General features: G+C 37.1%; 1 protein-coding gene across 5 annotated transcripts in view; it reads left to right on the top strand.

Moving 5' to 3' along the window:
* Positions 1 to 23,718, top strand: part of ZCCHC2 (zinc finger CCHC-type containing 2) — a 47,301-nt gene that overhangs the window by 17,137 nt on the left and 6,446 nt on the right. For 2 of the 5 annotated variants that reach the window (XM_054814787.1, XM_054814789.1), the window contains exons 3-11: positions 3,330 to 3,406; positions 5,889 to 5,960; positions 9,207 to 9,319; positions 11,149 to 11,243; positions 14,584 to 14,667; positions 16,430 to 16,487; positions 19,164 to 19,302; positions 20,658 to 20,722; positions 21,585 to 21,679. In XM_054814787.1, the coding sequence (XP_054670762.1) occupies positions 3,330 to 3,406; positions 5,889 to 5,960; positions 9,207 to 9,319; positions 11,149 to 11,243; positions 14,584 to 14,667; positions 16,430 to 16,487; positions 19,164 to 19,302; positions 20,658 to 20,722; positions 21,585 to 21,679 (798 nt within the window). The remainder of the gene's footprint in view (positions 1 to 3,329; positions 3,407 to 5,888; positions 5,961 to 9,206; positions 9,320 to 11,148; positions 11,244 to 14,583; positions 14,668 to 16,429; positions 16,488 to 19,163; positions 19,303 to 20,657; positions 20,723 to 21,584; positions 21,680 to 23,718) is intronic. The other 3 variants (XM_054814788.1, XM_054814790.1, XM_054814792.1) reach the window with 3 other exon arrangements.

Here is a 23,718-nt window from a genome sequence, read left to right on the forward strand (position 1 = left end):
TTGAAGAAATGAGTGTTATTGAAAACAGATTTATTCTTACCCTTTATTCTCCAATATGATTAGAGAATCACTTGTCTGCTCAAAATTAGTCAACGCTATCCGATAGCAAAGAGCTGGTGATCTGGGAAAACTATTGCTATTCCTTTTGTCCTCATAAATGTCCTTTTGTCTCTACTGTGGAGATTTAATTACACTTTGAAGGCAGGCAATTTGAGAGTTTTAATTCCTTGCAAAAAACACAGAGAAAGATTATGGCAGATTACAGACAACAAACCTGTTTCAAATCCTTTTACAGAGTTCAAAGTGTTCATATTCACAAATTAGAAACATAAAAGGGAGACTGTCTTTAGCAACACTCTTGATTTAAGTAACAGAAGCACAGAAGAGTTGAATAATTGAATCTAGCGAAGAGCTTAAATATTTCTTAGCATTTGTATTATCATAGATAGAAACTACAGTGAAGTATCAGAATCATTGTGTGATATTTGTTATATAGGTATGTGATAGAAAGAGAGTCCCCGCTACAGAAATCTCTTTAGTGGGTTAGAAATAGCACTGATAATAAAAAATGGTTTTTATTCTTAGCTGTGATGAATATGATTTTTAGAAATCTTAACTTATACTTGCAATAGAAACAGTGTCATGTTGTTGTGGTTTAACCCAGCAGAAAGCTAAATGCCACACAGCCATTCACTCCTTCTCCCCTGCAGTGGGATGAGGGAGGGAATGGGGGGGGGAGGTAAAATTTGTGGGTTGAGATAAAGACAGTTTAATAGGACAGAAAATTAAGGAATAATAACAATACAACAAAACAAGTGATGCACAATGCAATTCCTCACCACCTGCTGACTGATGCCAGCCAGTTCCCAAGCAGCAGCCCCCTCGGCCAGTTTACCCCCCAGTTTATGTATGGAGCCTGACGTCATATGGTATAGAATATCCCTTTGGCCAGTTTGGGTCAGCTGTCCTGGCTGTGTCCCCTCCCAGCTTCTTGTGCACCCCCAGCCTCCTTGCTGGCAGGGCTGTATGAGAAGCTGAAAAGTCCTTGACTGCTTGGCAACAACTAAACCATCAGCGTGTTATCAACATTCTTCTCAGCCTAAATCCAAAACACAGCACTATACCAGCTGCTAGGAAGAAAATTAACTCTATCCCTGCCAAAACCAGGACACATGTATACATGCTTGACTTAATTGTCCTGAATGCATGTGTTGTGTCCAAAATAAATGCAGAGATGTAACACGCCTCGTTGGCTTATATATTCAAACACTTCTTCTCAGTCTAGCCATTTAGAATATTTAAAATGTGATTGTGGAAACAAAATTTTAAAGTGGTCTGTTGAAACTGTGGCACTAAAGCTGTGCAGCGACAACGCTGTGATTACCTGTTGTATCACTTAATATGATGATTACCTGTTGTATTGCTTCATATAATGATGCATGCAACGGCAACAAAAAGAAGTTAAGAAAGCTGAAAGTACTACGTTGTGTAATAAAATTTCTTTATACGTGAGGACAAATATATTTAGCATTGAGAATGTCAAATAGTTTAAAGTAAACACAATCTCATTAGAAAAGCTTGTCTGTGAATGTTAATGGTGTTAGTTTCCATAATTATGTATGCTAAATATATGCATGTAGTGAAATAAAATTTAAACTGCTATTCTCGGTTCCAGTCATTGGAATCAGCTTTTTAATTAACTTACGAATATCAGTTCAGTTAATGGTATCAATTTTAACATTGGCCATTAAGAAACTTTACTGCACCAAAACTCATGTTATGCCATAGTTCTTCTAAGAGTGCTTTTATCTGTACCAGACAGGTAAAAACTAAGGTCACCAAACATTCAGCTTTTTACAGTATATAGATGTATGTTATTGTCTGGCATCCTTAGCTCATCTCAGATTTCTTTGCTTTGTAATAATTCAACTTCATTAACTGATAAAAATGAACTGATCGTCTAGTGTTCTAACTCCCAGGTAGAGGGTTACAACCAGTGTACACCAGCACACTCCGTATTTGTTAGTCTTTTAGTAGAAAGAATTGGAAGCTTGAGCCAGTAGCACTAGGCTTATATGCTGGTTTATTACTGCTTTAAGGAAATTGCTAATACTTAGATTTCTTAGAACTGGCATCTTCGATGGGGATGATTCTTTAATTGTAACTTAAACATCTTTAGTGAATTTTGTTAAAGTTAGATGAAATGATAATTAGCTCATCTCCAAGAATAAGCTTTGTAACATATACTTGTAGAAGGTTGATTTTTTAAAATATTTTTTTATTGTTATGTATAGTTCCCAATATATGTCCCATGTAAACACATAGTTAAAAATTGAAAGGAAAACATTAGTTGGTCACACCACTCTCCTCTCACCTCCCCCCCCCCCCAAAAAAAAAAAAAGTTTCAAAAGCATTGTCAGGAACCATTGATGGTGTGGGGCTGGTCAAACTGTTTTTTTAAATAATTTTTTTTACATGTAAAGATGTGTTCATGCTTGTAAAGGAATAAAATTCTGTCTAATACTTAGGCCAGGATAGCAGGAAAAGTGCAAGCCCATCTCAGCTACATGAGGATTTTTATATAGAGTATTACGTGAACAATGTTATGTGCCTTCAAGAAAATCTCCAGACCCTGAAAGTCATGTGGTGCTGCTTCTTAATAAGTTACAGCCAGAACTTGCCTATTCCTGAATACAGTAGACTATGGGGAAGGAAGGTTAAAAAAGCTAGGACTTCAAAGTGCCTTTCTTCCTTTTCAGTTCAATTTAATGATACTCTTTACAGAATGATTGTAGTAGCCTTTTGCTTCTCCTCTTCATTTTCTGTTTGCTAACGCTCATTTCTGTCTCCTTCAGGACTTCTGCAGGTGTTTCCTTCCACCTAAGTGCCTTTCAGAAATGTGGTTCTTCTGCCTTAGTTTGCTCTCATTACTACTTGATGTTTCAGAACCGTGGATGTGGGAGGCACTGTCACTGGCCTTTATCAGCACTTGTTACTTCTTGGAGTAAAGATGCAATTTGACTTCCTTTCATTGTCTTTCCACTTGCAGTGGTTATATTGTTGTATTTATGTGACTTTCTGTCTAAATAAGCTCTTGAGTAATGCACAGTGATCTGCAGTGAAGGGGTTGTGGTCAGGCCGGAGAAACACTTTGTAGAGAACAAAGCTTCACCTGCCCCCTGCAGTTTGTTATAGTAAAATAGCATCTGAGAAAGAGTGGGGTTGTGTGAGTCAATAAATAGCATGCAGTGATTCTCAGAGTGGCTAGGTAAGTAGATACATTTTCAAACTGTAATTTTGGTCCGTACAATAAGGTGTTTTTCTTTCAGCTGTACACATTGAGAAGATAACCCTGAAAGGAGTACCAAGAAAAAGGGCTGACAAACATTTGGAGTACACGTTCCTAGTAAGCAAATAACTTCCAGAATGTTAAAGTAAATGTCTTCATGATATCTATGTATTGTAAATACATACAGCTTGTTTCAAAGACCTGCTCAGAAGGCTGTTTTGAATTACATTATGTTCTTCAGAGATTCTTGGAATTATCATATTCTTTCGGATTCTGTGTGCAGATCAGGTGTTTTATGTAATTGTGGGCATAAGGTGGGAAGGTATAAAACACTGGCTGTAGCCAGGTGTGTGGCATCACTTCAAGAAACTTGGCTTTTGCTAATTTGGGGTAAGCATTACAAAGAATTCTAAAATTAGTTGATTGTTTGCTCAAGTGGCATAAGAGCACAGTTCTTGTGTCTGCAGTTATATATTGCTTGGAGTCATATGGTCATCTTAGATCTCTTTCATGGATGTTTACCATAAGAGGATGGTTCCTGTGGGTTTTGACAAAACTGGGAGTTGGTTTGGTTTGGGTTTGATTCGTTTGCTTGTTTGTTAAGGTAAAAACAAACAAGCTAACAATGTGAACAAACTTGAAGGCCTACCTAGTATAGTCTTCATGTATTATTATAGCCACAGGCAACATATAAAACAATTATGTGAGTGAATTTTAAACAAAACTGAAACACTGCTTACAACTTTGGAAAAGAAGCTTTCGGTATTGAGGTCTGGTGTTAAAGGCTGTAGGTGTTAAGTAATAGCTGCTAAGGCTGTTGGTGGGGATGTTCTAATTGAATCAAAGTAGTAATTTTCTTAGCAAGGACTGACTAATGTCATGAGTCATTTGGCTAATAGATGTGAGTCTGGTAGTATACCACATTTGAACATAGTTAAATTTTACCTTTTTTCCCCAAACAAAAGATTGGTTTAGATCAAACAGTATAACTGGCCATTTGACATGGGTCATGGGAGCTCTTTGAAGAGGCAAACTTAAAAAGATGCCATTTTGAGCTGAAAACTGATGTGTTCATCCCAAAATTTTATACTGTATTCTCTAAATAGATGTAAATTATAGAGTTTTGTCTTTACTGGTATTACTAGAAGCTTAAAATTAGAGTTAAATTGACATGTATACTGTTTGTGTTTTTTGAAGCAAAGTAGCAGCAACAGATACTTTGTTGATTGCGTCTAAAGATGAAGTTTGCAAAAAATTCTGCACCCTTCTTTTGCTGAGGACAGTAATGTGGAATTTAGCCTTGCAAGTCGTAAGAGTTAACTTGCCCAAGTATTTCAACCTTGTCGTAGATCTTTTAACTGAATAGTCTGTGAACTGAGTACTAGGTAAAATACAATAGTAGATGGGAGAGGTTTGTACAGAATGCCCATGTGGATTATTAATATTTAAAGTCACAAAACTATTTTGAAAATTCAGCACGTAGATGGATTTGACAGTGGTTTTGAATTTCTTTGTTAAAGGGGGAATGTGGAGATATTCTGGGAAGTATTTGAGTAAGCTTGAAACTCCTCCACCTCAGTTCTTTTAGGAAAGAGTTTCCACTCCTCATCTATGCAGGTATATACTGTGCTCCTCACTGCAGATCATTTTGTGCTTGCCCAGACACTGCTTTTTTTAAGGTTATAACAGTAATTACAGTCATGGCTTCCCAACTGAGAGCACCAAGAGTAGTTGGCATTTCTGGGGACTAAGTTGAAGTCAGTTGGTAGTTGACATCCTATCAACTCTTCAGAGTAAATGAATGTTTGTAATTGCCATGTCCACTCCCATTACACAGAATCTTCCCATGCATGTAATGGGAATCTTAAGTCCAGAAGTGGCCTTAAAGCCAGGCAGCACTAATCTAACCAAGCTTACTTCTTTTTTTCCTCAAAATATGCATGTGAAGGTGCTGTTTTACTACTTGCATGTTGTGTCAGAACAATAAGCTACTGAAATTTTATACAGGCATATATCAAAATGCTGTTTGATTATTGAGTTAATCTAGTAACTTGCAGTACTTTTTATGAATTGTACCCTACAACTTCTATATAACCATGTAAGATTCAAGCCTGAGGCAGGTAAAATTATTTTATAGGTAATATAAATAGAAATATTTTTTTATTTTTGTTTTGACTCAAGATAATGGCAGTGAGAGCTCAATCCAGTATATATGACCTACAGTCCTATTCTCTGGTACCTGGTTTTTGCAGTTAATGATGTCTGTCTGATCCAAGTCCTGTAATTACAGAGCCTTCTGCCTGGTTTCTTTCTGAGTCAATAACCCAGTAATCTTCAGGAACTTCATTGCATTCACCTGAATTTGTTCATACTCTCTCTAGCCACAAATAACACAAAGGTGATCTAAAAATGTACACTCAAAATTAGTATACATCTTTGAAAAAGTACCCTATTAGCTGTGTTTTGCCTGATATTTACTTATCTGCAAGTGTTAACTCTTATACTGAGATAATCAGATTTATGGCAATGTTAAAATCAGCTAACTGGTATGATGCTTGGAAAAAGAAACTTTCCTCATTCTCTTTTCCTTCCTTACTAGGTATCCTGGTCTGATCTTTCAGTGACATGTGTAACAAAAACACACCAGGAGCTTCAGGAATTCCTGCTAAAAGTACGTATTGAAATCTAAAACTAGTGTTTACACATCAGGTTTATAACTTCAGAAGTAGTCTAGGAGAGCTGTGATTTCTGGGATGTAATTAGAGAAACAAAAGCATCCTACCAGATTTTTGTACCCCACAACTGTATTAACTATTTAAATAATGTATATTGTGGTGGAGCAGCTTGACAGGTGAAGAAGCTCAACAGAATGTTTGGGAAGTTTCCTGGGAGGAGATAGTTTGTCTCATCTGAAATTACGCTTATAATTTTAATTGAACTACCATAAAACTACCAGATGAGTTTTTAATGTTCCACACAGAGTTAGTGTATAGGTACAAGCACTGCTCGTTTGCTTATTGTTGTCCCTTTTAGAATGACCTTAAGAGTATCATTTGTTGTTTCTAATTAATGAGGCAGAGCCATGAGCATAATAGTTCTTAATTTTACTGTTGTATTCTTCAGTAAAACAAAGGCAGGCATATTCACAGTTGCAAGGAGTTAAATTTGAGAAAATCTAGCAACTATTTGTGCATGCGTGTGTTTAGAAAAAGTTCTCTAAGTTGTTCTCCCCCGCACCGCACCCCAAGCATGGAATGCATTTGTATGCGTAGGCCACATGTAGACCCCATGAGTGTGATGACCTCGAACTCTGTGTTTCATTGCCAGTGTCCAATATTTTGGGTTCCACGTACTCTGGGAAATTCTATATTTAAACTCCTCACTGTTCAGGGCACTAATGAAAGATCTGCCTTGGGCATGTTTTGATAATATTTGGTGCTAATTGCAATGGAAAGCCAGTTACTGTACAAAGATCATTGTCTTGTTCACTGTTTCAATTATCAACATTATATTTTCTAGCGTTGTAGAAATGAAGCAGTGAGTGTTCACTGCTGCTTTAATCTAGTTGGAATATCTAGTTCCAGCAGTTCCCAGGGCTTGATTTGTGAGGATTTGAATTATGGATGGCATGCCTGGTCGCAGATGGGATGTCCCAAAACATAGGGTATGTGCATCTGCTTGTGAAGAGAACCTCAAAAGCAGGACTGTCATACGGGATCCCATGGAGCTCTGGGATGAGTGTTCAACTGCATGCCTCCTACTTGTAAAGACAAACACCAGTTTCTGAAATGGACCCTCTAGTACCTACTTGCTGCCAGGAGCAGGACGAGGAGCCAGGCAAACAGACAGGATCCAAAATGTTGCAGAGCTGTCCAGTCTGGCTGACAGCAGCTCTTCAGATGTGGAGTGTTCCGTGTGCTGGCTTGACTGCTCCAGCAGAGTCTAGATATACAGAAGATGGCAGGACAAGAGGGAGACAACCACAGGCTGCTACAAGCTTGCTGAGGTGTTCTGTGGAGAATAGGCACAGCTGAAAAAATATATTTGGGTTGTGTTGATTTGATAGCCGTAAGTGGAGAAGAAAGAGAGAATTGTTAAATAAAGCAGGATAAAACTTACACCTTGCTTTAAAAAGCACCATAGAAGTACGAATGCTGTCCAGTTCATACACACTTGCATTTTGGCTTTTTGTTATTCTTGTTTCCAGTCTGCATCGCATTTTTAAGTAGTATGTTCAATTTCCTAGGGACAGAAAAGAATGGTCAAAATACTTGATAGGAAATTCCAAGGTTGTGGGTGACAGGAGTAAGATAACTGTAAAAATTGTTTCAGAATAAAAGCATGGGTGGGGAAAACTGAGGTAGTAAATGGGATAACATGGATGTTTGCTATTTAAAGATCACCTTCTCTTACGTGGTAACCATAAAAAGTTCTTTGCATGCAGGAAGTTACGCACATATGTGGAAGGACTAACAAACTTGTTATAACAAGGCTATCTCATTACTTGAAATGAAGATAGTAAGCACCTAATCTTGGGTTCATATAATTCTGAATCTTTAACTACAGAAGGAATTTAATTCCTTTTAATGAAAGTTATAAAGAAAAAAAGTTGTGGCTGTTTCCAGTGACAAATTCAAATACAAAACACCAAGACAGGAGGTTTGCTCATCCCCATGCTTCTACAGTAGTGTGTTGGTACTTTTTGATTAAGACTGACTAATTCTTCAGAGTTCCTCAATAGCACATATTAAAGCTAAAGGGATCAGTTAAGCTGCTTTCAGCACTTCTTTCTATTTTTATATCTAATACACTTCAGGTGCTATAGCACTGTACTAATATGATACTAACAGCACCTGTCTGTCTGGATTCCAGAAGTTCGTTTTGTGTATGTTACCAAGCAATTATCTGCATTAGACATAGTGTGTCTCTATTAGTAGCACTTCATTCAGTGAAGGAATTAGTGCTTTGCTGTTTTACCACTGGCAGGATGTAATAAGCAGCTGACACTCTGGATTGGGTGTATTTCAGATATGCAGGAGGAAGATGCTACTCTAGTATAAATAGATGTTGATCATAACTGATGGCAGATGTTAACTAGATCAGCAATAGCTTTTACCTTTAGGAAAAGTATTTTTGCTATGGCAGTTTACTTCTAATTGCCCCAAAATTAGAAAACTCTTTTTTTTTTTTTTTTTTTTTAAATATTTCATCAGTTTTCATATACATTATTTTGGAAGTCGTAAATGTGAAAAATCTTTGTTCTAGGGAATATTTTTCATTTAAAATAGACATACTCTTTAGATGCAAGAATTTTGCCTTCTAAATTAGAACATCAGAACACCTCACTGTCATACTGTCATTGGAAACACAATGAAATTTCATAACAAGTTTCAGTGTTAATAGCAACTGGAGAAGGACTTGCTCTTGATTAATCCTGATATTGCCCACTGAAGTCTAGTGTATTATATAACTGAAACAGTCTCCTCTCTACTCCAGTTTCTTTAAAATAATTTAATCTGACTAAGTAATGATAGTGAGTACAGTGCATTCAGTCCTCCCTGGTAATGTTTTTAATGTTATTTTCAGACCTGCTTTCTATGTGTGAAAGATGTAAAGAAATAAATCAAAAAAGGCTGTAAATTACTCTGGAAAAAACCCCGTAGTATTGGTAAATTTCTTTCAAATAGAGCTTCAAACAGTCTTACACTTGGAATTGAAGTGAGGCTTTACAGCAAAGTGTTTCTCTAGCAAAACTGAATTACGATGATTTGTTGTACCTTTAGTCTGTAAATTACCTTACTCAAACTGGAACGGCAGAGTTTCTTGTTGATACCAAAAGATGTAAGGACTGATGGTGAACAAATATAATCTTTAAAATGTCAACTACTCAATTTTTAATATTAAACCTCTTTCTTAGCTCCCAAAGGAACTGTCTTCTGAAGCATTTGACAAGACTATTTTAAGAGCACTAAATCAGGGTTTTCAGAAGAGGGAAGAACGAAGGCATGCTGATCTTGAGCTCACAATCAGGTAAATATTTTGGTAAATAACCTAAAATGCATCACCTGAAAAGTGATTGAAACTAGATGACTTTTAGGGACAGCAGAAATTCCACTGCCTAAACACAATTTATGAAGAAAATGGGAAGGCAGTGATGAAATAAATACCCTTAGCTTTTTATTTCCCCTCCCTTCAGATTGAGATTGTTATTAAAATTTAATGCATTACTTCTAAAGAAGTAATCATGCAATTATAAAAGTATTTGTCCTGAGCAGCTTTATATAGCAATGATGGGCACTTCAGCGAGGGTTTTGCCTCCATTATACAAGGGTATATTTAGAAATATTAGAAACAGTAACTCAGAGCATGTATGTTCTGATTTTATGACAGGACAGAGAGAGAGACAGAACAGAATTTGGAAAAGAATAAACAATACTAGTGAAGCACATATGTAAAATTAAATGTAGCTCACACGTTTGTAAGAAAATGGCCCATACCTCATAAACTGCTATCCATTGATGAGGGTGCTTGCTGGGCTGTGGGACATGTTGGTCAAATCCTGTAACTCAGAACAGCAATATGAATTTGGGTGATCCTCCCTGTTCTTTTTGTTTGTTACAGATATCTTGTTACATTTGTTCTTTTCTGTCAGGGTTGTTCAACCTTGTTCAAAACAACTTAAATTATTCATCAGATTAGGCAGTGTCTCTTGAGTTAGGGTACTTGTTGAAGAATCAGACACCGCTTTTCAAGCTCCTGCTCAGAATATACTGCAGGTCTAAGCATATCGGATCTTTGGGTTTTAATAGCTTAGCTATAGAAGATATGGAGCTGCTGTGTGCCTCAACCTCCTCCTTCCCAATTTTATTTTATTATTAATAAAATAGTATTATTTTTCTGTCTTTATTGGCTTGATTGTCAAGCCAAAAACTAAATCTGTGTGAACAATTTTTTTGGCTAATAAACATTCTGTTTTTAAATGAATAAACTTGTTAAATACAGGTTGACTGAAGAGAGCATATGTGTAATACAGAAAGGTTGTGAAGCCCCACTGCACAGTAATTACAAACCCAAGAGATTCAGTTTAAGGATAACCTTTAAACATATCCAACCATGTTATAATACGGAACTATAACTACAGTTTGCAAGCTAAGTCGTGACTATACTGGAATGCTACATGAATAATCTCCTGATAATAACATTATTGTATAGAAATTTTGTTTTCTTCCAGTATTGGTTTAGCATAAAGATATATTTATTTGGGGGTCTTAAGTTATGTGCCCACTCACCAAAAAATGTTCTCCCCTGTCCCTCTCCAAAAAAATAGAACTGAGTAGTGCTTCCTGGCAAGCAATAACTGAAAACTTGGTGTGGGATGTAAAAACCATTCATTCTTGGCAATTATGAAACTCGAATACTGACATTATAGGTGAATTCAACTTTGTATTTAACCAAGTAAGTGTATTTAACTATCACGTGCATTGTTTTGGGAAATTAAATGTTAACATTTAAATTCCAGTGCTTTTTTGACTCAGTCCAAACGTGTCTTCAATTAAATGTTACAGGTGGCTAAAATGTTTGAATTGGGATGGCTCAAAAGCACATACTTTTTAAATTAAAAAGAAAAAAAAAATTCATCGTACCAATTTCTTGTACTGGCTGTACTCTGACCTTATACTAGCACTGAGCAACAAAGCTCAAAAGTAGCATTTAACATTGTTTCTGCTGAACGTGCAAGTTCAAGTGTTTGGACTTCTTAAGAACTGCCTACTTTGCTCTTAAATGGTACTGTAGTAAAATTTTGTATTCTTCCCATGGAATATTACTTACAGTTTAACAAACTCTCACTTAAATTTCAGGCAGCTATTTTCAAATACATCGCAAGCTTTTCTGCAGAATCAGAGAGTATACAACTTCTTCCAATCAATTTCATCAGAATCTTTGCACACTCACAGTAAGAAATACCCTAATAGTGTTTTATATAACAAAAAGTCTGTAAAAAGCTGTTCTTCCTGTCATGCCTAATCATGTTTTTATAACTATGTATTCATGTTACATTGTACTCCACTGGTCATATTTGAACTCCCTGCCAATGAATAGTTGCTTCAGCAGATACTCGTGCTTTTGACAGTGGGAACGTGCTATGTAGCATCAGCTTATGTTCTTTTTCTTTCTTTCTTCTCCTCTGTACCATCGTGCTGTTAAAATAGGTAATTATGAATTGAGTATGTGCAGCAGTTTGGAACTTTTTCCTTTTAAGAAATCTTAAACTTTGGAACGAAAAGCTTGAGCTGACCCAAAAAAATTACATCTGTTTTTTATTTGGTTTCTTTTGGAGATGAAGTGTTTGTCTTTAAATTAAGGTTCATTTTGGGTATATAGTATAGAAACAGTGGGATGGTCCTAATTTCAGAACATACCCAATTTTGTTCAAAGCATTTGCATTGCAGGAATTTCCTTGGTGGACCTCTTACCTACTTGTATATTACAAATTGTTTGTACAACCTAAGCTTAGCTCCTCTGTATGGATTGGATGCCTTAGGATGTGGTCTTTGTTTCTTTTGAATCTTTTCTTCTTTCAGTGCATGTTATGCATCATGACAGTTAAGGCACTGACTGTGAGGCCATTGCCTCATAAGTTGCAGAAGACCTTAGTAAGGAATTGAATAAGAGTTTTCAAACAGACTGCTTATATGCATTTGGAAGAAAATGAGAGGCATGACAGCTGACTTTAATTTGAAATGATGGGTGTGATCTGTGACAAAGGTATTCTTTCCATCATCAGATGGAGGCTTTGTGATTAGAGTAGAAGCTGTAGGTCATTTTGTGATTTTTTTGTTTTGTTTTGTTTGGTGGGGGTTTTTTGGGTTTTGTTTTTTTTTTTTTAGTAACACTTAGGACATTCTTACATGGCAGTTTTGTGAAAAAGTTAACCTAACGATGTCCAGGATGGTTGTGAAACTGGCTGGAATTTACTGCTGTGAAAATTCTAACAACTCTGTTGTAATGAAAGGCTGCATGGGGAGGAAGGAGTTTCCAGAGTCCAGAAAGATTCGTGTTAATGACAGACAGACTGCACAGTGTTTGGGTTTGTCTGAAGCAGGGGAAAGCCTATGCATATTTCAGTCTGTAGACCACATTGAGATGGGGAAAACTTGCAAATGCATTGTTGTACATGATTATGATTTGAAATGGTCTGAAAAAGAACCAGTGACAGGGTCCATCATGGTAGACTTAATCCGGGTTAGTGCAGGGCAGAAATGATCTGCAGGGTAAGTAGATTAGAAGGGTAAAATGGACAAATGTCAGTTCTGCAGGAAGTCTTACCGATTGTAATGTGATCATAAATGGGAGATAATTTGTATAATAATAAATAAATAATTGGTTACATGAAAGTTCATGAGAATTTTTCAGATCTAGAATGCATGACAGATAGGATGAAGAACTTAATTGTTTAGCAGAGAGGAGGAAAAAGTCCAATGGAAGATGACTTAAGTCTTCAAAAGCCAAAGAGTCATAATGGAAAGAGGATGATCTGTTCTCTCTGATGGATAAGACAGAAAGCACCGGGCTTAACTTGCTGCGAGGAAGATTAGGACCGGGATCAGGCAAGAATCTGGTGATTACCAGACAAGTCCAAAGTAATGAGGCAGGTCTGAGATCAAGGCAGAAAAACAAGTCAATAGGTCAGAGGTTAAGAAGAGGATCAGCGAGGTACGTTGCCAGGCATGGGCATGGCTGCAGTGCACCCCAGGCAAGGGCCTGTGCTTAAATGTGGTTCCCAAGGCAGAGGACGGAGGCCCCAGATGAGGTGTCTGCCAGTTCTTTTCCCAGCACTTTTACCCATAATTGCAAAACTGCACTGAATCAGATTGGATCTTGAGCACAGGCAGGTGAAGCCCTTGGGAGGGCCGGGGAAGAGGTTGCAAGGCCCATTGGTGTGGTTCAAGGCCCTGATATCGAATTATATATTAAGAAAAAGTTTGGTGAAGACACATAGTGCAATAAATCTAAGCATAGTTGGTTTCCTTTTGAGAAGGGGAACTGGATAACTTGTCTGGGGTAGCTTACCACAGGTGGGTTCTATGTTTTGATAGGTATCCTTTTTGGGATTCCTGAAATCCTGGTAATGTTTGTAGTTGCACGTTAGCCCGTGGTGGCATATTTTGAATGTGATGACAGTGTGGCGGGAGAGGGGAAACATATCTTTTAAGAAAAATCTCATCATAGTTCTCAAATGGTTGTGCAGAATTAATTGGCAGACACAGTAGTTTTGGCTTAAATTGGTCTTCAGTTGCTATTTAGAGTTGGGGATAAAAATGCCTCTTCATGGAAATACAAAAGTATTCACTCTTTCTGAAGGGTATGGTTTTATCTGGAAATAAATTCTATGTTCAGCGAAGGATCTTTATATCTTAAATAATAGTGAGGATCTCACACTGAATAATGTATTATTCAGTAAGCATAATTATGCTGCCATGATTCCATTTAGGAGGAAATCAATTAGCTCCCTCCTGGTTCATAACATCAGTTATTTTAGACACTTTCTGGTTCCAACAGACTTTATTAGGTCATGATCTCTGGGGGCAGACAATATTCAGAAGGATCTTCCTATCAGTGTTTCAAGCTCCTAAGCAACAGCTTTTCAGATGTCTTTACCTGCACTAACTTGGAACTTTTTGAGAGGGAAAGAGTAGACTCCTAGAGGTAGATTCTTTACCAAACTTAGTCCTTTTTTAGAGCATGGCAGTAGTATTTTTGCAACAAGACTGTAAATATTATTGCCACTTCTTTTTCCATCCCATCTGGCATAAAAAGGCAAAAATTGTGCATTAAGAATGTGTTAAGAGCACTAGAAGACAGCCCAAATTAGATCTCTTTTGGCAGGTGAATGATTTGACAATGGAGGAACGTAACTTGCCAGAGAAGAGTTGTAGTAACTATTGTTGGTCTCCTCCTATTTCCTGCTGTAGCACAAAAACGATTCTAAAAAAATCTGAAATGCAGGACAATAGGAATATTTCTAATACTATGATCACAATCACAACCTTTTGAAATTAGACCATAGCTTTAAAATTGTTTTGCACACTTTTCTTCAAAATAAAAGTATCTGCATAGAGCCTTTAGTTTTGGAGATGGCCTGCTTTGAAGGAGATAATGTTCAAATTATTGCCACACGCAAACCAGTAAGTTCAGCCTTCCATTTCCCTAGCTTCCAGTTTAGTGCAAGCATTCAGGAACTGTCTAGTTGTTCAAGATCTATAAAGTTACTACGTGAACTTTATTCTCTGCAGGTAACTTACAACCCTCTTTGAAGACGGTTAAGGCACCAGAACTCTTCAAGGAGGACAGTTCAGAAGCTTCAAGTCAGGAGGAAGGTAGTTGTGTACTCAAAGGTGGTTCTTCTCTGAGAAATTTTGCCACACTCAGTTCTGGAAATCATACAGTTGACTGATTTCGTCATTGGTACAAAGCCGAGAGATTTGAATGAAATCTGCTATGTAAATGAAGAATTTTTTTATGCTTCAGCAGTTTCCTTAGGAGGTGGTTGTATAATCCAAGGAGTGGGAGTGTTCATAGACAGCTCAGAGGCAGAAGTTCACAGCTCTGTTGAGCAACCAGGAGGATATACTTTACAATTTGTTTGAGCCAAGATTGTTTGTAGCTTTTCATGTCTTTACCTATTTTCCAGTTACCAGGCTTAGAAGTTGAGTGCAGCATTTCAAGAGTTGCAAACTGTTTTGCATTAAATGTGCCAAATTTGTCTAGCTTTTAGTTTTACACAGAAAGGATGTTCAAGTTTTCCTCTTCTTATTCTTAACCTATGCTGCTTTTTTACTCTGGACTGTTAATAAGGACTGTTTGGGTCTGTAGGGAGTATTGATTGCAGTCTGAAAGCTGCTGTTTTCCAAATACCTCAAAAAGAGTTCACATGTGGAAGCAGCAGCCTAGTGGCTGGTCAGTCATTTCATTCTGAAAGGAATGACAAACCAGTTTTGCATTGTTTTCAGTAGCAAACACGTAGAAGCTTCTGGTAGGTGGAAAGGATGAGATATGGGACTGAACACTTAAGCTAGCTTTTCAGAATGGCACCACTCTTATCCTGTTACACATTAATAACTAATAAGAAGCTTGCAGTTGATCTTATGTGCAATCAGTAATCCACATATGGTTCAGACACCTTTTTCTCGTTTAAAAAAAATCATTACCATATTCTTCTTTAGAGTTCAGAAAGCACAATATATTTGGAAATTGCTCAAATAGTGTTTTATATACCGTCCTTAAAAGAAAATAAAAAATTTGCAGTTTCATCAGGTGAACAGATGCATTTCAGAACACTCTTTGTGCCAGCCATTTTAGTGAAGTGCTACCAGAAGTTTAAAAATTGTGATTTTTCTTTTTTAAAGGTGGTTTTTTTTTTTTCCAAATCATAATTCGGACTTAGGTGTAGCATTGAGAGTAGTTCAGGCAAAATGATAGATACCAAGAAGGCTAAGATCATCAACAGTTGGAATTAAGAAAAGTTGCTTTTGTTAAAAGTTAACAGTTACCTTAAAGAAATGGGTAGACCATGTCTCTAAAGTTCTTGTTTCTTGTTCGAGGCAGTATTTCTTTTTATGTCAAATGTAATTTGTAAAGCTTTATTTGCATAGTGAATTTTGAGGTTCAGAATGTAATGCTTCTGTGTAAGACTTGTCTTCATTCACTATTCAGAATGGTGACATAGTTTTGAGATGAATTTTAGCAGTTCAGAAAAAATTAGAAAATTCTTTACTTTTCTGACTGAATCATTTCTTCTTTCTCCATCCTTTCATACTGGGTGATATTCAGTCATGCATTTAGTCCTTATGGTTAAATATAGAGGTGAGCAAACATAAATGGTTGTTACAGTTCCTATTTTTCTGTTTCATTCTTCTGTGAAATGGAAGGTAAAGAATCTTGATTATACTGTCTGTACAAACTGCTCTGTCCTCTATGCAACACCTGTTAATTTCAGCACTGTAAATTAAGCCTAGCCTATTTAACGGAGACGTCTTCTGCTAAATGTCTGATAGTGATGGAAGGCTGAATTTGTTGGATTTATTTAAAAGAGGAAATAGGAATTGCTATTGAAATTATGCTTTGTTTATTTTTTTCCAGATGTAATGCAACACACAGCAGTTCACAAGAAACATAATGGAAAAAGTCCTGTTGCCAAGTAGGTACTGGGATGATGTAATGTGGACGTGCCACATTTCTGAACTTCATTTGTTAGTGCTTTGGGAGTATGTGTTTCCTTCTAGACTGAAGCTTGTTTGTGGGGTTTTTTGTTTGGTTGGGGTGTTCTGGTTTTATTTTTTTGTCGTTTGGGGGGACGTTATAATACAATCTATATTAGAAAAATATTTCAAAAGATCCTGTTTCTAAATCTGTAGATCTAGGTCAAATTTTGTAAATCTTCACTACTTGAGTTGATGTTTTGATTCGGGTTAATAAGCTGAGTAACGTAAATTTGTATTGCATGTATTTTTCCCACGTGCACACACCCCCATGCATATACGGAAAATTTCCAGTGCTGTTGATTTTAAGTTTTTCCTCATTAGCTTCAAAGATGACATTATAGGGGAAAGTAGTCTGTTCTTTCCTTTGTTTAGCAGCAAAAGCACGTATACCTTGCAGGTTTGCATCCACTGTGAGTGGAAGCACTTCTTAACCGTGTTAAAGTGGTTCATATACAATGCAATGTGAATTCACCTGCTGATGTATTTTGACCAGAAACTTTGGATATGTTTGCACATAGTTGTGCTATACTTCAACTATGTTAAGAGAAAAAAATAGATATAAAATTTATTGTGGTTTACACTTTCGTTTTGTGTTGTTTTATCTGTAAAACGTATTTATCTTGGGGGGTTGGGGGAAGGGAATTACCTGAAATTACAATAACTAGAATATAAACATAGCACAAAACAATGTTGGTTAAGGTTCACAGATCTTTAACAGACAAGTTTCTTGTGAAATTACCAATTGGACAACTTAGTGGTTTGTTTCTGTTTTGTTTTTTAACCTTCCTACTTACTCTCAACTTACATTTCTTCAAGAAGAGAACGTCATCTTGACAAAATCTCTAACTATACCAATGGATATAAGCCTACTATGAAGTTGTAAGAGCTGGATCCAAACTTACTAGCATACAGTTAGTAATAAAAAAAATTGTCTTTTTCTTATTCATTGTTTAATAAAGTATGCTAAAGCTGACTGTAGATTAGGATCTATCTTTCAGGTACGAAAGACAGGCACAGGCCTCTCCACAAACTTCTGTGACAGAAACTCCTTCTGCTAGCTTTTATTTTCTGGTTATTTAAGAGGGGGAAATGTGTTTATTACTTGACTGCCAGAGATCTGTTAGTCTTCTCCTCTTGGCATTATGTTCTGTCATGTTAAAATCTGTGCCTTCTATTTATGTGTTCTAAAGAAATGGCACTGAATGAAACTTTTCTGTTTTAAATATGTATAAAACTGTCTAGAGTTAAGAGAAGTTGATCTCAAATAGCATTGGTACAGTTCAGGAAAATTTATACATTACTTCTATCTAACGTTTGTTTTTATTCAGTATGGCAGCATTACTCTTGAAAAGGTCCAAAAATTTACTGGTAGGAATGAGATCAGACATACAAAATAAAAAATTTAGTAGTATCACAGCTTACATGAAATGACTACAAATTTGGCAGCAGATTCACTTGACTCAATTCGTCAGAAGTGTCTGAAGTGACCATGCATATATCTCTGCAGTCATGGGCTCATGTCTGTATTTTGGGACCTTCTTGGATTCTCACCATTTTCTTAAACTGTTTGGTTAATATCCTATTGTACGTCTTAAGTAGTTTGAGCACTTATTTCCAGAGGTGTTTGGCAAGTAGCTACGGGAACTTCATTATATCTCTTGCTTTGGAATGAGCTAGATTTCTGCCATCATGGGAACTGAATTTCACATTGCAGTAACCTTCACAAAGCAGCTTGCCAACAACCCTGAATTAAAAGGCACTTTCAATTATCAGCATTTTGATAAGAATTAAAAAGTGTTAACTCTTTTTTTCTTCTTTTTTTCCATCCAGTCAGTAATAGAGCATGGGTTTGGATGATAGACAAAAAGTTTATAGGTCCATGTGCCCTACTGAGACTGTCAGAACCCTGGCTGTTTTTCTAGCAGTCTTTGTTGACCAGTGCTCTCAGACCTAGTTAAATATTGCTTCTGACCGCTGCTGTTAAGAGAAGCTTCAGTGGAAGGCATTATAAGGTCCAGAGTAAATGCCAAATGCAACTCCCCTTTCCCAGTAGCACTCAAAACTAGCAATCCTGGAGGTAAAAATACAAAGCAAGGCGGCTATTTTGAAATTAAACACAGCTGCAGTATGATCTGTAAGTAGCCATGCACGTCTTTTTTTAAATGTCTCATGAATTCTGATACAGGGATTACAAAGTAATTCCAGCTTTGTCAGTAACGATAAAGAAGAAAGAAGATTAATTCAGAATACATTTCTATCTGGAAAATTTCCCCACGACTGGCACGAAAAAAGCAAACAAAAAGACTTTGTGTGCAGAAATATCCGTGGAAACTCTTCTCTCAAGTACTGTTTTGTACAGATTCTGTTGTTCTGAATTTTGCATCAAATTATAGTAGACAAATGGAAAAAGGAACTCCAGTTACGTTCAGATTATAACTGTAGAGCGCAAGAACTCCTGTAATTTACATCTTTTAAATCTCTTGAGAATTCCTAGGGTTTTCTGAAAGCAAAATACTGCAGTTTCCCAACATGATGCAAACGTATATGTTGGTAGGAAAAGCCTGCAAGTTTGTTCACATCAGCATAACTGTTGTGGGTTTTTTTTTTTTCAGCAGCACTAGCAGTGCAAAATGTTCTTCACTGGATAGCCTTAACATACAGCACTCTGAGCAAAATGGGGTAATGGACTGGAGAAGAAAAAGCTGTATTGTCCAGCAGCACCCAGAGCACTGTACAGACCTACTTGACCAGGTGCGTTGCTGTTTTTTCTTTAAAGCAATATTCTGAGATGCTCGAGAAGACTGTCCACTACACATGATTAGATTTAGCTTTAAAAGATGAAGAGCCCTGCTAAGATTGTACAAATAAGTGTTGAAGTTAAAGTTGCTACTGACTTGCCTTGATTAGAAAAATCCTCGTAATTACTTCCCCCTATCTCTTTCTATGTTCAGAGAAAATTTCAGAATGCCTGGGTAATTTTTATGTTTTTGCAAGGAAGAAACTAGAAGCTGTACTAATAACTAAACTGTATTAATGCTGCAGTTAACAGGTTAAGCATATTCTTTGTCTTACCTGCATTATCTAAGTAACTTAAGTATTAAATCTTTGCTGAAAAAAGTTAATAGATGCATATACACTTTTTGTGAGATTTGTGTCTCTTCAGTAGTCAATTCTGGTGTGAGTATAGTTGAGACGAATAATTATTCATAAATAAAATCATCTACTAAAACTGTGGGAAAGAAGGTTGCTCACTGTTTACATCTGAAAAACCTTGAATGTTAGAATTGCTTAATATTGCCCTTATTGTACATGCAGAATTGGGCTATTGATTATTTTGTGGGGAATAGCAAGCTAAACAAAACCAGTTTCCGTATTTCACAAAGCAGGGTAATGAATTGATATTTGCTTCTAAAGACGAAATGGTAGACTGCATCCGAGCTTGAAATACTGCAAGCTTGTGGCCAGAAAACAATTAATATACTAAAGCAGAGGAAAAGCTACTTCCTATTTAAAGGGTGTATGTTTGGACAGAGATTATTTCTGAGTTTTCATAAATTTTACTCCTTTGCCAAATAGAAGATATTACTAGCAGCTAGTAATAGTATACTTAAACAATTATGCAGATGTTCTGTTTTTTTCTTATGTGCTTCTAGGTTACATTCTAGAGTTTAGTTTAGCAGCAACCTCCATTTTAAGGCTGGGTACCTGCTTTACCACTATGTAAAAATAATTTGCCACATGTACTTCCCACCCCTCAACCATCATGTAATTCCACTTAAATCAATAAATTCTGTAGCCCCTTAAGCTTTGTGATTAGCCTTTTTAGCGGGTATGTGATGAAACACATTTGCTTTTATCCTCAAGAGGAAAGACAGCATGCAAACAATAATTTGATTGATATCTTTGGAATATTTGCAAGTAGTAGTGTGCTGAGTGTTTTGCTGATAATAGCATAAACGCAGGACAAGATGCATTATTCTGAACTGTACAAGTAGTTGTTTGGTTATAGCACCTGTGAGTGCACTAGTCTTGGACTTGTGGACCTATCGGTTTTTGTGATACAAAAATTCTGTTGTTTGACTGGCATCTTTGCATTTTCTGTCTAGCATGCAATGGAAAAACGAAGTCTGTCTACAGTAAGCAAGAAGAAAGGAAAGCCACAGCTGGAAAAGTAGGTTTCCAATGTAACCAGTAATCCAGAAACAAAGTCTAATGCATTAGTTCTGATAAACAGAGTCTACAATCAATTAGGTGCTTTGTTTTGCTATTGTGGAACAAGAGCTGGCATAGCGTGAAGCCAGTCTACATAAAAATCCTTATTTTATCTTCTGAAAAAAAAAGTAACTTGAAAAATAGAATGTAATTGTATGCATTCATTTCTCAAAATATCGGTTGTCTTTTAGCAAAAAGATGAAGGAGCAGAAGTAGGTTTTTAATCGATACTGAACTGCCTTTTTTCCCTTTATATTTATTTGAAAGTTAAAAGGTGTAAAGCTGTCCAGAAAACACTGAAAATCAAGTAAGGATTGACAGCAACCTTTAACATTACGCAGTGGGTGGTAACTTGCCGAAATGTTTTATTGAAGATAATTTGTACATCAGAGGGCTTCAGAACTTCCAGTGGGATATACAATCCTGCACTGTGAGGAAGTGAAAACAATTCCACCCTTATTTAGTATTCCGCCAACTTCCAAGTTGACTGTCATTTTGTTACTCTGTAGCCAGATGCTTGTATACTAGTCTGGTGTATGGCTGCATAGAATCAGGTGCACTGTTTCTTTTTTGTGTGTGTTTTCTTTTTTAGATCTTTATTCATAATGTTTATTAACACTGCTTGCAGTTTAGTTCCTAGTGTATTGCATTAACAGCCTTTACCTGTTTGTTTATTATCTACATTTGTTGTTATATCTATTAAATATACATTTTTGGCTTGGAGTTGCTGCCTTTTTTTACAGTGACATTACATGTTAATTCATGTTTGGTTATTTGTGCCCATGCATTTGGAAAAAAACCTGTGAAAATTATTTACACAGGGAGAAGGCAAAGAAAACTGACTGCCGGTTGAATAATAGGACTAATGGAGTTAGAGTTGCGGCATCACAGCACATCCGTACAGGGACAGCAAAAGGTAAGATGTTTTTTCCCAAGCTCTTTAAGAAACAGCTTTTCCAGCTTTGCTGATTTATTCATTGTTCTGCAGTAAAGGGGAAATCACAAATCTGATATCTGTTTTGGAGCAAGTCAGCATGTCAGCTGTCTAGTCTGTGCTTTGACTTGCTGTGTAGAACATGCTAGACTGTCTTCTGTATGCATTTGCTTAGGGTATGTCTCTTTTCATGCATAACTGGAAAAATCCTAGTGGAGTCTCCGTAAGTTGCCTTATGTGGCGTAGTTGTTGCAGAAACAGTTAATGTTGGGCTACTTCTATATGAAATTTAGCAGTCCAAGTGTGTGGAGGTCCAGCATCTTGTCATTAGCGTTCTCTTTGCAGCTCACTAGTTTCTTCAGCTGTTGTGGAATGGCCCATGAGGAACCTGTGTAAAAACCCTCTGGTGTGAATCATTGATGAACTGTAGTGTGTAAACCAAGTGACTACTGAGCTACAACACAGAACCGTGTATGCTACCCTAACAGGGTTTTCAAGTTTGGGTAATCCAGCATAATCTAGTGTCTAGGCCAAGACTTGTGTACGTCAGTCAGTTATAAGAGAAAATGATATTTGTGTTCCTGTAGTAAATTGAGTCTCCCAAGCATTATTACAAATTTCTGAAGGGCTACATTACCCATTGACTTTGCCATCTTGATGTTTTCTAAGCTTCCATTTGTGCCCTTGCCTCTCTTATACTTAATTCTCCTGGCAGAAAGTTGACAAAGACTTTGCCTTTTTCTACACCACCTAATTGGCGTAAGTGTTGAAAGGACTCTTACAAACTGCCTTGTCTCGCTCTTGCTTCCACTTGGGGTACAGTCTTGATTAGACTTTCATTCTTGCTTCTCACTGTTGAGAGTTCCAGGTGGATCCCATTCTGAATTACTGTGGTGTTTTACAAGCAATATTTGTTACCACCTTGTGCTGGTTTTGGCTGGGATAGAGTTAATTTTCTTCATAGTATCTAGTACAGGGCTATGTTTTGAAAACAATGTTGATAACACAGGGGTGTTTTAGTTACTGCTGAGCAGTGCTTACACAGAGCCAAGACCTTTTCTGGTGCTCACAGCACCCCACCAGCCAGTAGGCTGGGGGTGCACGAGGATTTGGGAGGGGACACAGCCAGGACAGCTGACCCCAACTGACCAAACGGATATTCCATACCATATCATGTCATGCTCAGCATATAACTGGGGAAGCTAGCTGGGAAGTGAGATCACTGCCAGGAAACAGACTGAGCATCGGGGGGGGGTTTTCCCTGCAGGTGATGAGCAAATGCAGTTGAGCATCACTATTATTATTATTTCTCTGTTATCCTATTAAACTGTCTTTATCTCAGCTCACGAGGGTTGGGGTTTTTTTCCTTGTTCTCCTCCCCATCCACTGGGAAGGGGTAGGGGTGAGCGCATGGCTGCCTGATGCTTAGTTACCGGCTGGGATTAAACCACGACACTTCTACAAACAGTATTTGACTAAAACTTTAAGAATTCACAGTTCACAAACTCAGTAAAACCAGGACAATTTTAGAAAGTTATAGCTAGGGGCTATATGAGCACAAAACATACTCTGCAGGACAGCTTTGCTGCGTACATTTCTGACCGATTACTGCTCTTGTCAGGCAAAATGCACTGAGCTTTTATGAACTGATGATAACTTTAAGAGGTGGTACAATTTTGTGTGACGTAGTGCAGTGTTACATAGCTTTGCCTAAGCATTGCTTTAGGAGTTCTGTCTGCTCCCTACCCACTACTCTGCAGATGTCAAACTGCCTGTCTGATACTGTTGGCTAGTTAAGGCCACTCCAAGAAGACACTGCAGAGGCTGGAAGCAATTAACTCCTCCTAGCAGATGAGCTTACCTATGCATTTGTGTACCAACATCAAAATATCTTTTGAGATACCCTGTTGGAGACATAGTCTAAAGAAAAAATGTCATGTTTCAGAGTCTGAATCTATGCCTAGCTTTATATAATCAGGCAGGGTTTGAAATGCTTTATTTTGAGCCGGTAACTCTTAAAT

This window comes from Grus americana, chromosome 2, assembly GCF_028858705.1.
Source record: "Grus americana isolate bGruAme1 chromosome 2, bGruAme1.mat, whole genome shotgun sequence".
NCBI lineage: Eukaryota > Metazoa > Chordata > Aves > Gruiformes > Gruidae > Grus > Grus americana.